This window comes from Nyctereutes procyonoides, unplaced genomic scaffold (genome assembly GCF_905146905.1).
Source record: "Nyctereutes procyonoides isolate TBG_1078 unplaced genomic scaffold, NYPRO_anot_genome, whole genome shotgun sequence".
NCBI lineage: Eukaryota > Metazoa > Chordata > Mammalia > Carnivora > Canidae > Nyctereutes > Nyctereutes procyonoides.
This window is the reverse complement of record NW_026575121.1, coordinates 29456073-29472157: the sequence shown is the minus strand read 5'-3', so window position 1 is coordinate 29472157 and position 16085 is coordinate 29456073. Positions and strand designations below refer to the sequence as shown.

Sequence of the window (16085 nt, the reverse complement as noted above, 5' to 3'; positions counted from 1 at the left end):
TAAACGTAAGGGCTTAATACTATTCTTTTTATTCTTGGTGGGGGAGCTACATGCATATGTGTCTATATGTAGAACAAGAATAATTAGAAAGCAAATTCCATGAAATGTACTATCATACAGCACTTTTTAATTTTCCTTAAACCTCAGCTGTCAAATAAACTATTCACTTACACATTCTTTTTTAAAGAAAACTGCTCTGAGACTTAGGAAAATATTCTTCCCTAAAATAGCCTGTTGAAGAAAAGTGAGTGAAAATTAGAACAGAGAAAGAAAGCAGTTGTCTTATTTTAGCCAGTTTAAGCTAGGAGTATCATACTGTTTTAATTAAATTACCATAGAAAAACAGGAATTCAACAAAAATATCAAAAGCACTAAGGATACTGACACAAATAGACTTTGCACATGCATAGCTGGTGAGTCTATTCATGGTCAAAAAGAAACCTTAATTCACCAAAGAAAGACTAGATTTCTTAAAAAAAAAAAATCTATGAGTCCAGTAAACATAAAGCAAATGTGTAAAGATTTTTGGTAATCTTAAAAGTAAGAAACAATAACATTTAGACACCAACAGCACAGGCATCTCTGTGCCATTGCATCTCAAATGTTGGATATTACTTTTAAGTTCTTGATAGCACAGCACAGCTCGGACTGCATTCATGAGACAGGACATTAGACAGATGTGAAGGAGGGAAGAGATGCCACATGCACAGCACGTAAGACAGCACAGCCCAATTACACCAACACAGGGCGACTCCAAATGCACGTGTTCAGAAGTGCAATTGAAATTTACATTTAATTTATTTCAGCGTCAACAGGGCAGTCCTATTAACACTCCAAAGCCCTCGTTCCAACAGCAATAAACAACTCTGCTCTTTATTAAGAGCATTTTCCCATAACCAAAGTTAGAGTTTTTAAAAGTTTGACAATTATGTTGGTGTAATCCAATATTATGCGATCTGTAGGAAGCAGTAAGGCGTAAGTGAAGTCCCTCGCTTCTTACTGTTACCCAGTGGAAAGAAGTGTGTGTTTAACAGCATCTCAATTTTTTTTTAGAAAAAAAAATTCAGAGGTATACAAAAGACACGCAAAGACCCATTACCACAGAGGTAGACCCATGAACTGTAAGAAAAGCCTGATGACCCTAGGAAAAGAATGGAAATGGTTATGTTGCTTGGTCATAATGATAGCCAAACTGAAAAGGCTTAGTGCCCAGCACCAAAGACTACTAGGACAGAGTGAAGAATGCCAACAATTCCATGAAAGCGAATGAATTGTTATCTTGGTAGTTTACCTTGTTCAAAAAATTGTGATCGCCTTTTTAAGTTTTTCAAAGAAATAGGTTCAGAGGCTAGTTGAAAAATACAAAAAAAAATATATCAATACCATGTCATTCATTTTAATCTCTCACCACTGGAAAACTAAATAGTATTTGACACACCTTTCTAGTCTGTAGCATTAGTTGTAAAAGGACAAAACTGACAGCCATGGAAGATATGGATTATTCCAATGTACAAAGACATATATTTTTAGTAGTCTATACTACATCCAAATTAGTAATGAAACTAATTATTTTATTAATAAATTCTAGTAGATAGCATCATAGTTTCATAGAAGCCAGAATACTTCCGTGCTAGATCACACAGCTCTAGGGAAATGGAAACTAAAATGTTTTGCTTAGGTTAATCAATCCAAAATCTAGAAGTCCAAGGAGAATTGTTTATAACTAAAAGTTTTTGCAGTGCTAAGTAAAAAAATGAACTGAAAAATGAGGAAGAAAATAAATTAACATCCAGAGAAAAATAAAAGCAAATGTCCAAATTAAAATATTTTTCTATCTATAAAGTATTTTGCCTTAGTTTTAACATCTTACAGCCACTAACTTTAAGCAAATAGAGTTCAGTTAGATGGATGGATGGATGGATGGATGGATGGAAGGAAGGAAGGAAGGAAGGAAGGAAGGAAGGAAGGAAGGAAGGAAGGAAGGATAATCTGACCTCTACAGTCACAAGGTTATGGCACATGATTATTACACTTCAGTTTATTCATAAAATGTAAATGCAGCTATTGCTTGATACTAGTTGGTGCTTACTTGTCTAAAGAAAACCCTCAAATGACAGGCCTGCAAATAGTCGTATCACTAATGATGAGTTAGGTGTCTTATCATAAGGTTTGCTTTGTCTGAGTCACTGGCAGAACAGGACCAGGATGTCTTGGATTTAACATTGTGAATCAAAAATAAGTCAGGTTTGTTTTAAAAACTGCTTTGATAAAGAATGCAATATCAATTCAAATGTAGTCAGTTGTAACTATCAGAAATTAAATGCCAAAATAAATCATCAAGGGAAATTTATAAACTTGGCTTGGCTAATGTTATTAGGCAAATGCAGAAGCAAAGCTATCAAACTGCTATGAAAACCCAGCCCTTGGGAGTCTAGTTTCATGGTAGAAGGAGTTTTGTCTCCTTTGGTCTCTTTCTCTGCCTGTGTGGACCAGATCTTTCTTATTTATTTTATATGCCTAAGGAGGAGCACGTAGCATGTGTCAACAATTATTTTATGGGCATATAGGAGGAGGGAGAGAGTGATAACCCCATACTATAAGGCCTCCCCCTATATTACCCCTGCTTTTTCATTACAAATGGGTCCTTTTGCCAACAACTATTATTGCCATTTCTCTATTAAGGTTAGCTGCCTACAAACTTGTCCCTTTCACAATAAAGGGGAAAGGGAAACCTCATTCATCGTTTCAGATTTAACTAAGATTCTCTTTGCCAACATACCAGAGCAAGAAGACTAATGGCCTCAGGAAAACCAGTCTTTTTTATTTGACTTAGACACACAGGCACTCACAGCTCCTGGACATGTTGCCAAAGCTTTGTTTGCAGTTCCTGAACTATTCAAACCCTGGAACTGAATGCCCTTCCACCTGGCTGCAATTGGATCTGAGTGCTAACCTTTGAGTTTCAACTTGCAGTGGGATCAGTTTTTCTTTGACTCACTAATATTAATTTTTATAACAGCAGAACTTGAATGCTGTGACTTTTACATTACAAACATAATGATGATGTTTACCTTTTGATTCAAAAGTATTACTTTCATCACGGATCCCATTAATTTCCTTAGATTCAGTATTCTGGAAAGGATAAAATGCCAGTTAACAACATTCCCTCCAATTGGACTTTGGGTTTAAGTAATGCATTTCCCATTACTGAAAATATATTATCAAGATGAGTTTATAGGATATCAATGTATTCCTTATAGGTTTTTACATAAATAGAAAAATTTTTGATTATTTTTTAATATTTGTAAAGGATGAATGATCCTCTATCTATAAGCATGGATCACTTTAAGTTCAGTCATTAACTTTCCAAGAAACATGTTTTGCCAAATACTTAGTTGACTTAACTTACAAGCAACACAAGCATATAGGATTCTTCAGCATTTAAATTTTTCTTACATAATGTAGTAAGATTTTCTTATTAAAAGACTATCTTAGGATAACAGCAATTCTATCTAGGGAGTCAATATAAACATTTGAAATATTAAAATTAATTTGATACTTAGAGAAACTTCTACATTGTAATTATTTTTAATCAATTAATGTAATTGAGTATCTCTTAACCACACATCTACCCAAATTCATCTACACAAGAACTAAAAATGCTTCATGAGTTTTTAAAATAAGTATAGTAATTGTGTGCAATTTACCCATAAAGACTAAAGAAACCATAGAAAGGTTACAGTGCATAATTTTACATTATTACTACTTCAGATCCACAAAGATCTGAGAAATGGGTATAATGATGAAGATTGGTAAGAAGAAATACCTATAGAATACCACTATGTGATCTTTTGATTTTACCATTATATAACTATTACTCTATAAATGAGTACTGCTTTAGGAATGTCAAAAATACATTTTATTCTCATTACTATAAATTACCTTATTCAACCAAATGTTTTTAAAGTAGTATCAAAATTGCTCAAACAAATTCTCTCCCTCCTACACACGTTGCCTATATTTTGCTCTAAACAAATATTCTCACACTTCTCAAAATACTTACAGAATGCTGGAGGCTTTCTGAGAAATCAGTCGTTATTGACAGACTTGAAGATTTATCAGAATTGTAAATTCCAGAAGTTGTATCAATCCACTTTGTTTCAGGTGAACCTATAATTTTGGTAGCCATACTGGTGAGATTGAGGGTTTTATGACGTATAAATGGCAGGGAAGGTTGGTCTTTGCCCCAGTCTGATTGGCACATGATGATCAAGAAATGAGTACACGTAAATGTTGAAGTGGAAAGAACAAAGTTACTGAATGCACATACACAAAATGTATAAGACATACATTCAAAATGTAGAAGACATACAAACAAATCAGGTAGTATGTGAAAGAGTGAAGAGTGCAGTGTTTTGACCAACAGATCACCTTCTAAAAACAAGAGTTAGATGATGTTAATAATGAAAATGCTAGCAAATTCACTGACTCTTTCTGTAAACCAGAACTGCATATGTTATTTTGATATCATAATTTGGCAGGTAGGGGTAGGATTAATGCCCTTCCCCATTTAACCTCAACAACTAAGAACCACAGTAATAGAATTATACTGAAAGTTCCTTGAGTATGACAACAGGAATATGACCTGCCATGTTCTCCCTTAAACCAGTTAGTTACGGGGCTGTAGAGAAAGTAAAATCATAGTGTAATTCTTAATACTCAAAATTATTTTATGACTCCCAAATGCTGATGCAGTTGCAAGAGCTTTCAGTTAATATCTGCATTCAAAGTCAATATAGTATGTCAATCAATCATGTGGAATCAGTAAATTTGCTAGTGAAGAGTTTTCAGACAGAATAGTCAAGGAAGTATTGGTCAAGATTTTTGTCTCAGCATAACCACAAAACATCTCGGAGCCAAAAATGTTTTTTTAAATGAGAAAATAGTTATTGAAGCAAGCTGTTATAACCATTTGCCAAAGACCAGTTCCCAATTTAGAAAGGCAGACAGTGGTAAAACAAACTCACCAGACTTTCCATAGCGCCTGATATCCATTACTAGGTTTCCAGTTTCTTTAGCATTAGCCATGGTTGCCTCCCACTCTTTTGTGTCCTTATATGAAAACTTAGTGTTGTTAATAGCAATAATTTCATCATCTACCTGCAGCTGAGAAAATTCTGCTGGACTACCTATATAAAGCAAAATAAATTTAAAAATAACAAAAAAATCCCAAACAAAAAAATCCACATTCTACTAGTCATTGCTTATTGAGAGAAAAAAATGACTTCTTAATCTCAACTAACCATTCTTATATTTTTCAGGAAGAGCAAAGTCATGAATTTAAGTTCTCAAATACTTGAGTATCCACAACGTACAAAGCACCAAAAGCATTTATTATCCTATAGTACGTATCTTCATTAACATGTAAAGGAGGAATCAGCTCATCTGTTCAATAAAATTTCTTTTTTACCTTCCTAAGAACAAAGATTTTAAACTATTTTTAAATTTAAAAATGTGAAATATATTGTACTTTAATTGAGCTTCCAAATCCAAATGCACTTTGGAATGGACAAAAAAAAAGAAAAAAAAAAAAGCCAGGCCACTTAAAACCACTGACAATTACCACTTACCATTATCTAATTAAACAGTTCTTTTGAAATTTCAAAAAAATAACCAGAGTTAGCATGCAATTTTATATAGCTAAAATGTGTAAATGAGGAACTCCTCTTAACTACAGTAGGTTTCATTTTAATTTTAGGCTCTGTGGTAATACTTTGCTCAGAGGTCCTGGGGACCGACTTGCTAAAATCCTGGATCGGAGAGGGGCACTCCTTTTGTAAAAGTCCCAAAGCATCCTGAGATCTCCATGGGCAGCAGATATATTAGGATGCTCAGAAAACACCAGTTTATTATATAGCATTTATATATCCACCACAAACACTGCCAATCATGGACAGTTCTTTCAGAAATTTCAGTTAAGCGTTATTTGGAAGCATTTCCAAATGTTAAACCTAAAATTTTGACAAATGAATTCTGTAAAGGTCACAAGATTAAGATTCTACAAAACTAAAATTAATTAGGCAAGAAGAAACAGTATTAGGCTCAGGGAAGAGGATGCATCTCCTCAATTTACTACTGCATTTTTCACATGTGTCTTCTCCTCCTTTATCAAATAAACTAATTTCTGGAGGTTTTTTGAACAGCACAGGATAACAAGGAGAAGAAAGTTGAGTAGAGTTAGATCTATGATTTACCTGCTTCAACTGATGCAACGAAGATCCCAGAAAATGCCCATTTTACCGTAAACCCAAAGTCAAGACCGCTCCCAGGCGTCTGGTTTATGCTGATTCTCATATCACTGAACTGATCCTGAAAACAAACACGAAACGGTGGGATCAGGTGTCCCTGGCACCCGCATGGAGGAAAGTCTATCCATGAAAGAAGGGAGGCTATATGCAAGGTACACTTGAATTATTTTATGATAAACCAGAAGGGTTGTTAAACCCTTCATTCACATACATATCAATGAGTTTATTATTTTTCTGCTAAAATAAGGGAAACCTTCACATCAACAGATGTTTTTCTTCACATTAATAATTTAAATCACTTGGGCATTAATAAAGCTTGGGCATTTGCCCACCAAACAATTGGGTTTAATTTATAGACCATTTCTTATTATCCAGGAATGGAATGAGAAGGGGTATTGTGTATGATGTTTAGTGGTACAAGTTTGCTATTAATAAATAAGCCCTAGAGATCTAATGCACAGTAGAGTGAATACACACAACAATGTATTATAAAATCAAACTTGCTAAAAGACTATAACTTAATTATTCCAACCACTAAAAAGAAAGGATAATTATATAAGGTGATCGAAGTGCTAATTATCACAATGGCAATCATATTACAATATACATAAATGTGTCAAATTAACATATTGTACACCTTAAATTTACACAATGTTATTTATTTCATTTCAATACAATAGCATTTTTGGAAATGCAAAAAATATTTAAATCATTTGTAAAATGCCACCTTACTTATTAAAAAGGTATCTCAGACATTTAACATATTTAGCCGAATAATTTGAAGGGGTTCATCAACACATGACACAGGTATCTCTAGAGCTCATCTAGGATGGGTACCATCCCCAATGGGTACCTGAATTCTGGCAAGGCACTGTTTGCCCCATTGCCACATGAAGACCTAGTGCTGAGGGCAGAGCTGCCACACAAGCTGCAAAATGCAGAGCTATATCATCTCTGTGGAACCACAAGTCAGATGCCAAGAGGACCCCTACTAAGACTCCCTGAGCAATAAGTCACAACTTCCTTGAAGTCACATCAGCCAACAACCCCAAGAACAGCAGCCTCCTGAACAACAGACAGGCCTCTACTTCCCCCTCCATCACTACACTACACAGCAACAAATTATCAGTTTCCCAGACTTGCAGCCATTTTCTAAAAAAAATGTTTTAAGTTTTAAAATATACAACATCTGTGAAAATTTCAATTGTCTTTCCTAATTTATGGGTCTTGTTTTGGGTAAATAGCAAACACGAATTTTAACTTGAAGTGCCCAGACTTGTTTCAGTCTTTGATTCAAAATAATTAAGAACTTAAACTTGCTGTTTAAAAGGGAAAAGTTCTTCCTAAAGCCACTTTATTTTCCGGAAAAAAGACCTACAAATTCTCCAGTTCAATGTGGCAGTTAAAACCGAACCTAAGGCCAGCTGGGCAATTCGTTATAGCTTTATGACAAAGTTTTTCCACACCTTTAAAACAAGTTTAAAATCTAAGTGACTAGTCTACAAAAAGCTGATACTACATAGAAATAGAAAGAAGGCAGAGAAGGCATTGAACCAAGAACTTACTATATTTTGTAGACACAGAAGTACTATAACAATATTCACTTAAAAAAAACAATATTCACTTATTCATCTCTTCAACATACACTTACTGTGCATCTATTCTGCATAAGACACAGGGCTTAGGGGGATCCCTGGGTGGCACAGCAGTTTAGCGCCTGCCTTTGGCTCAGGGCGCGATCCTGGAGACCCGGGATCGAATCCCACATCGGGCTCCCGGTGCATGGAGCCTGCTTCTCCCTCTGCCTGTGTCTCTGCGGCTCTCTTTCTCTCTCTCTCTCTCTCTCTCTCTCTCTCTCTCTCTGTGACTATCATAAAAAAAAAAAAAGACACAGGGCTTAGTACTTGGGAAATAAAGTTAGATTAGGCATGGTCCTTGCTCTCGAAAAATAATCACTGACTCTTCCATAATTGAGTATGGAATTATTTTAAGAAAAATCTGTAGCTAATGATATAGAAAACTTTTCATCAGAAAGCTTGTAAAGTTTAAATACGGGAACCCTGATGCAGGTAGTGAAAACACGTTAATAATCAGCCTGATGAACACCAGTCTCCAGAATAAAACTCTGCTATGAATAGAAAAAATTAGTGGTTAGTTCCTCTCCTTAACTGAAACTACCATACACATAAATTAGAGATGACTCAATGAAAATAAGTGGTCATCTTTGTTACACTTATCCCCTCCAAAAAAAAAAAAAAATCAACTTAAAGCCAAGTAAGAACAGAATCTACTGTTATATAAGGGCAGAGGATAAATGATGGGTTACATATGCAAGATACTAAATGATGTTTTTTATCTTGAATAAAAGACAGGATGAAGTTTTAATAAATAGTCTCAAGCTACATAAAAGAATACTTTGTGGGAGACAACAAGTAAACATTATCCTTTTCTACAAAATATAGGATAAAAGAGAATGAGCTTATGCTATAGATGAAAGAGTCTCACAATTTTATTAGACCAGAAGAATGGTCTCACGAAAGGATATTCTTGCCTTGGAAATAAACCTCTACTTGACCATATTGTAACCACCTCCCTGAAACAGTTAAGTGGGACAGCCTCACGATGGCTATAGCCGGCAAACTGTAGGTATGGGGGTCCTTAGGATCATATACAGGCAAATGAGGGAAAAAACCCAGGAACAATTACAGATCCATTTCTGTCAAAAACCAGGTTATCTCAGGCATGTCGCTGAGTCTGGCAGGGTCTTATCTTTCATAATGACATTGATTTGCAAGGTTTTTGTTTTGCAAAACCCTATTTTCAAATGAAAATCTTATGTAGACCACCTCCCTCCCAAACCAGTACATAGGAGGGATTAGAGTGAAGAACTATAATTTCAATTTCAGGCTATAATTTCAATGGCGTGGCCGGCCCATTATGGCAATCCCTCAGGCATCCTCTGGAATCCTAAATCCTTGAATTAGATGAGCCCATAGACTCTTTGCAGGGGAACATATCTATAATTATAGTCAAGCAGAAACTTCAACAGTGATTTTAGCTAGGATTTCCACTTCCTTGTTTTTCTCTGCAAGACACAGGCCATGTGAGTATTCTATACGATCCATGCTTGTATTTTTGGATCCATCCAAACATCCATGCTTCAGAAGATGATGATGGGGGAATTGCTGCTTGAACTGGATAGAACCAAAAAATATAAATTTGGGGGTAAATCTAGATTCTTGGTGACTGATAAAGTAGTTCCAGTTGTCTATGCTAGAAAAAATAAGATATGGTTATCAACATATCACCATTTAAAAATAATTTCCCGGAGGGAGGGGCAAGATGGCGGAAGAGCAGGGTCCCCAAATCACCTGTCCCCACCAAATTACCTAGATAACCTTCAAATCATCCTGAAAATCTACGAATTCGGCCTGAGATGTAAAGAGAGACCAGCTGGAATGCTACAGTGAGAAGAGTTCGCGCTTCTATCAAGGTAGGAAGACGGGGAAAAAGAAATAAAGGAACAAAAGGCCTCCGAGGGGGAGGGGCCCCGCGAGGAGCCGGGCTGAGGCCGGGGCGAGTGTCCCCAGGACAGGAGAGCCCCGTCCCGGAGGAGCAGGAGCTGCACCAACCTTCCCGGGCGGGCGGAAAGGGGCTCGCAGGGAGGTGGAGCAGGACCCAGGAGGGCGGGGATGCCCTCGGGCTCCCGGGGACACTAACAGACACCTGCGTGCGCAGGGGAGTGCTCCGAGCTCCCTAAGGGCTGCAGCGCGCACGGCGGGACCGACCGGAGCAGCTCGGAGGGGCTCGGGTGGCGGCTCCGCGGAGGGGGCTGCGGGGCGGGAGCGCGAATCCACCAGCGCAGGCCCCGGAGCACAGGGCGCCGGGACACAGCCCAGGATCCGGCCTCCCCCGGGACAGGCAGAGGCCGGGAGGGCCCAGGACAGCGAGGACGCTCCTGCCCCGAGCTGAGCAGATCAGCGGCCCCGCCCCGGAGCCTCCAGGCCCTGCGGACGGAGAGCCGAGAGCCCCGAGCCCCGTAGTTCCTGCGGAGGCTGAATCCAGGCTTCCAGAGTTGCCATAGCAACTGCGGCTGTTCCTCCTGGGGCCCCACGGGGTAAACAACCCCCGCTGAGCCCTGCAGCAGGCAGGGGCAGAGCAGCTCCCCCAAGTGCTAACACCTGAAAATCAGCACAGCAGGCCCCTCCCCCAGAAGACCAGCTGGACGGACCAGTGATACTCCCCCGTGTTCCAATACAACTTGTTTTTGGCCACTCTGCACTGAGCAAAATGACTAGAAGGAAAACCTCACCTCAAAAGAAAGAATCAGAAACAGCCCTCTCTCCCACAGAGTTACAAAATCTGGATTACACTTCAATGTCAGAAAGCCAATTCAGAAGCACTATTCTACAGCTACTGGTGGCTCTAGAAAAAAGCATTAAGGCCTCACGAGACTTCATGACTGCAGAATTTAGATCCAATCAGGCAGAAATTAAAAATCAATTGAATGAGATGCAATCCAAACTAGAAGTCCTAACGACGAGGGTTAACGAGGTGGAAGAACGAGTGAGTGACATAGAAGACAAGTTAATGGCAAAGAGGGAAACTGAGGAAAAAAGAGACAATCAATTAAGGGACCATGAAGACAGATTAAGGCAAATAAATGACACTCTAAGGAAGAAAAACCTACGTTTAATTGGGGTTCCCGAGGGCGCCGAAAGGGCCAGAGGGCCAGAATATGTATTTGAACAAATCCTAGCTGAAAACTTTCCCAATCTGGGAAGGGAAACAGGCATTCAGATCCAGGAAATAGAGAGATCCCCCCTAAAATCAATAAAAACCGTTCAACACCTCGACATCTAATAGTGAAGCTTGCAAATTCCAAAGATAAAGAGAAGATCCTTAAAGCAGCAAGAGACAAGAAGTCCCTGACTTTCATGGGGAGGAATATTAGGGTAACAGCAGACCTCTCCACAGAGACGTGGCAGGCCAGAAAGGGCTGGCAGGATATATTCAGGGTCCTAAATGAGAAGAACATGCAACCAAGAATACTTTATCCAGCAAGGCTCTCATTCAAAATGGAAGGAGAGATAAAGAGCTTCCAAGACAGGCAGGAACTGAAAGAATATGTGACCTCCAAACCAGCTCTGCAAGAAATTTTAAGGGGGACTCTTAAAACTCCCCTTTAAGAAGAAGTTCAAGTAACTCTGAACGTGAATGGGCTTAATGACCCCATCAAAAGGCGCAGAGTTTCAGACTGGATAAAAAAACAGGACCCATCTATTTGCTGTCTACAAGAGACTCATTTTAGACAGAAGGACACCTACAACCTGAAAATAAAAGGTTGGAGAACCATTTACCATTCAAATGGTTCTCAAAATATACCCTAAAAACTACAGAACACTTCTGAAAGAAATTGAGGAAGACACAAAGAGATGGAAAAATATTCCATGCTCATGGATTGGCAGAATTAATATTGTGAAAATGTCAATGTTACCCAGGGCAATTTACACGTATAATGCAATCCCTATCAAAATACCATGGACTTTCTTCAGAGACTTAGAACAAATTATTTTAAGATTTGTGTGGAATCAGAAAAGACCCCAAACAGCCAGGGGAATTTTAAAAAAAGAAAACCATATCTGGGGGCATCACAATGCCAGATTTCAGGTTGTACTACAAAGCTGTGTTCATCAAGACAGTGTGGTACTGGCACAAAAACAGACACATAGATCAATGGAACAGAACAGAGAACCCAGAAGTGGACCCTGAACTTTATGCTCAACTAATATACGATAAAGGAGGAAAGACGATCCACTAGAAGAAAGACAGTCTCTTCAATAAATGGTGCTGGGAAAATTGGACATCCACATGCAGAAGAATGAAACTGGACCACTCTCTTGCACCATACACAAAGATAAACTCAAAATAGATGAAAGATCTAAATGTGAGACAAGATTCCATCAAAATCCCAGAGGAGAACTCTGGCAACACCCTTTTTGAACTTGGCCACAGTAACCGGAGAAGGACAAACAGTGTATCATTTGGGGAATATGAATAATAGCGAAAGGGAATATAAGGGAAGGGAGAAGAAATGTGTGAGAAATATCAGAAAGGGAGACAGAACATAAAGACTTCTAACTCTGGGAAATGAACTAGGGGTGGTGGAGGGGGAGGAGGGTGGGGGGTGGGGGTGAATGGGTGACGGGCACTGAGGGGTACACTTGACGGGATGAGCACTGGGTGTTATTCTGTATGTTGGTAAGTTGAACACCAATAAAAATTAATTTATAAAAAAAAAAAAGAGTGAATTTATGAAGTCACAGGTTGTTGTATATTTAGCTTTAATGTTGTATATTTAGCTTTAATAAACTGTAAATCACCAGTTTTCCAAAAAAAAAAAAAAAAAAAAAAATAAAAATAATTTCCCTCAAATTAGATAGGATTTATACAAAAGTATATGTTGAAAGATCAGCTTTTTAGACAAAAACATGATCTATCCAGAGTAGCAATGACAAGAGTATTTTAGGACATCTGATGAATTATGAGTTTCCTATCACCAAAGATGAGAAATTATGAAAAACAGGGTCAATCTTACAAACTAACAGGTCAGAAAGCTATTTTCTCCAAACTTTTTCAATTAGATAAACATGATGATGTCAAGGAAGCCTTTTGAAGTTGATAAAATACTAAACACAGATTTGGGCTCTACAGTCATAAGTAACAGGAAATATATCAACTTTGATATTTGTACACATGATTCTTTTGCATCATTTTTTCAGGGTGTGAGTGGGGTAAGAACACAAGTGAGTGGCACTGGAGCCACTCGCTTTCACGAAAGGCACATTATCCCTGCTGTCTCCACTTCTCCATTCCAGGAGGCAGGTGGTATTTCCTGTCCCATCACTTCACCCATTCCAAGTTTCTCTCTTTCTTACCAAATCCGTCTTCAGTCCCCCTCCCACTAGGCACGACCAACTATTCTTGCTTTCAGAAACCATCTTCTCTGTCACCTATTATGCCACCTTCTCCATCTTTTCCTCCATCTGTGTGGTCACCTCTCAGCTTCATTACCATGCTCCTCTGCTTACCCTTCTATTTTCACATTCTTGTTCTTGAGCCAGTCTTCCATCTTTTTTACTACAAGCTTTCCCAAATAACCTTTTCTCCTGTGTCTTCAGTTACTGTCTCAGGCCAATATACCCCAAATTAAATTCCTGATCTTCCTCCCAAACGTACTCTCCTCCACCTCTTGTTTCTCAAGTATTGGTCAGTTACTTCACTATCTGACCAGATGTTCAAGTTAGCAACATTAGGGCCTCTTCCTTCTTGCTTCCCCCCACAACACACACACAGGGCACACATGCATTTTGCCAAGTGCTCTCAAATCCTCAATCCATAAATCTATCCTGAATTATCCCATCCTTTCATTGCTCTTCAGGCTACCATCCTAGTTTAGACGGGAGACCATGGCCCAAACTATTGTGGCCATCTCCTAATTGGCTATCTTGCCCCCCCCTTCCCTCCATCTTCTACACAGCTGCCAGAATTTTAGTCACAGAACATGCCAATTATTATTATTGCAGCTGGTTTTAAAATCGCTGGTAGTTCCTTACTGCCTATTGGGTAGATTTCAAACTCTACATTTCAGAAATTCTAGATTTCTTATGCAGTGCTGATAAATTTCAATAGCTATATAGCTATCCTCAAAAACAATCTTAAGAATGATTTTATTTTTATGAAACAGAAGATATTTCCATCCTCATTGGCTCTAAAATTCTAGAGATACAGCAAAGTAGAGTCAACATTTGGGAACTTAACTACACATAAGGTAGTTCTCAAATTGGAGTTTGTCATATTTCCAAAAAAATTAGGGTCAGAGAAATTACAGTTGTGGTCTAAGCACTTAACCAGCTCAGGGCAAGTTATGTAACTCGAATCTCAAGTATTTCATTTGTAAAAGTGAGGATAATACTACCTACTTTGAAAGGTTATTGGGAGGATTCAGTGAAACACTTCAGAGGTGCCAAGGTACATGGCTGCTGCCCCTAATTACTTTCTATTCTACACGGAAACAATGTTACATATGATACATATGCTGGTTAAGCAGTTTCCAGGTCAACTAAAGAAAATCCTGTTTAACACCTGACATACCTAGCTCTAAAGCCAATAGAACTCAGCATTCAACGAATACTTTCAGATCCAGGCACTGTGCTCACGGCCATGAAAACAGGCTTGCTTCCTGCCCTCACAAGCAGTAGGGTCTAGGGAAGGTGACAAGTACAGTGTATGGGAGGCAGCTATGATATGGTCACAGGCTTGGTGATTGAAAAGTAAACCTGTAAAAAGCTTCCTTCCTTCCATCTATACCATCTAGCTTCTGAGTACCATATGAAAAAATCTGGGGCAGAAGTTCTGAAATGTAGATTTGGATGGAGTTTGAGATAAGAGGCTCTGACAAGACATAAAAGGAAACAAAACCCTGTAGATGAAACCAATCAGGGGAGAAATGATCAAAGCCACTTCTGCAAAGCAGATGAAGAGGATGGATGAAGAGCTCTGAGGTCACCCTCAAGTTTGCCCAGGTAGCCTGGATCAGAAAAAGAGGCAGAAAAAGAAGCAGTATCACAAGAGAAGTATGGGAGAAAAGGGAATCAGAAGGAATGAAACCCCACCTGGGCAATGGAGACAGGAACGAAATCTCTGTGAGCAGATTTGAATGAGGTTATATTAGGTTTTTTCCTGCATTAAGCCTTCCTTTCTTAATGGCATGAACCACCTTGTGACTACAATTCTGCAAGAGGTTCCTAACCAGTTTTTGGCCCCCAGACTTGGTTTCCTTAAAATAATTCCATATAATAGCACAGTGCTTAGTTCAATATGCCTTAATCTTAACACTCCCACATTAAAGAGCCTATAAGGACCTAAATTATCTGATGGATCAAGTTCATACTTCAGTTTGGTGATCAAGGCCTTGAATGCAATTCGAGTCCATAAATACATACGTGCCAACTATGTGGAAAGGCTGTGGAGGGTAAAAAGAATACCAGCGAAGGAGAAATGATGAATATTTAACAAGAAAGAATCCAGCAAATGAAATTTTCTCACCTAGGGTGAAAAGTTCATTTCCAACTATAGGAAGAAGAGGTCTTGACTCACAAAGGAAGTGACCCTTCTGGGCTTTGAGAGAACAGGATGACTTCACAAGACGCACATGAATAAAATGAGTATTTTTTAACATGGGAACAATAAGAACAGGTATCTATGATGTACTTAAGAAAGTGTACGATGTGTGTAAGAAAAAGCAAGCAGTGTTGTGAGGCGAGGTCACTTACTTCCAATTCTTTTCTTCACGACATAGTGCAGTACAGGTGACCTTGAGTCAGAGGTTACAAATCCTGACTCCAGCACTTAGTACTCTGCATGGCCTTGGACAAGTAACAGAGCCACTCCATGCTTCAATTTCCATAGCAGCAAAACAGGGACCCAAGGGGCCCTGAGGACTAAGAAACAGCCCAAGAAGCCTGGTTGGCACACGGTAAACACTCAATAAACTGCTGTTTCAGCACCATAAAGGGAGCTTGGGACCAGCACTGAGCAGCCAGAGTGCTCCCCTGAGGGCTCTGAACGTCACCGAACAACCACGGAATGCCACAGGAAGCTACCGAGCAGAGTAGTGACCACATGCAGCCTGGCATCATGCAAGTCAGTCTAACACCAGCCTTGCTCAGAATGCACAGATGCATGTGACAATTCACAAAGCATTCACACTGATGG

At 38.8% G+C, this 16085-nt stretch overlaps 1 protein-coding gene across 12 annotated transcripts in view; it reads right to left on the bottom strand.

Moving 5' to 3' along the window:
* Nucleotides 1–16085, bottom strand: part of LMO7 (LIM domain 7) — a 200363-nt gene that overhangs the window by 17316 nt on the left and 166962 nt on the right. For 5 of the 12 annotated variants that reach the window (XM_055336006.1, XM_055336008.1, XM_055336014.1 and 2 more), the window contains 6 exons: nt 6255–6369; nt 5028–5189; nt 4064–4251; nt 3072–3132; nt 1292–1348; nt 1100–1141 (listed from right to left, as the gene is read on the bottom strand). In XM_055336006.1, coding sequence (XP_055191981.1) covers nt 1100–1141; nt 1292–1348; nt 3072–3132; nt 4064–4251; nt 5028–5189; nt 6255–6369 — 625 coding nt within the window. The remainder of the gene's footprint in view (nt 1–1099; nt 1142–1291; nt 1349–3071; nt 3133–4063; nt 4252–5027; nt 5190–6254; nt 6370–16085) is intronic. The other 7 variants (XM_055336013.1, XM_055336016.1, XM_055336017.1 and 4 more) reach the window with 4 other exon arrangements.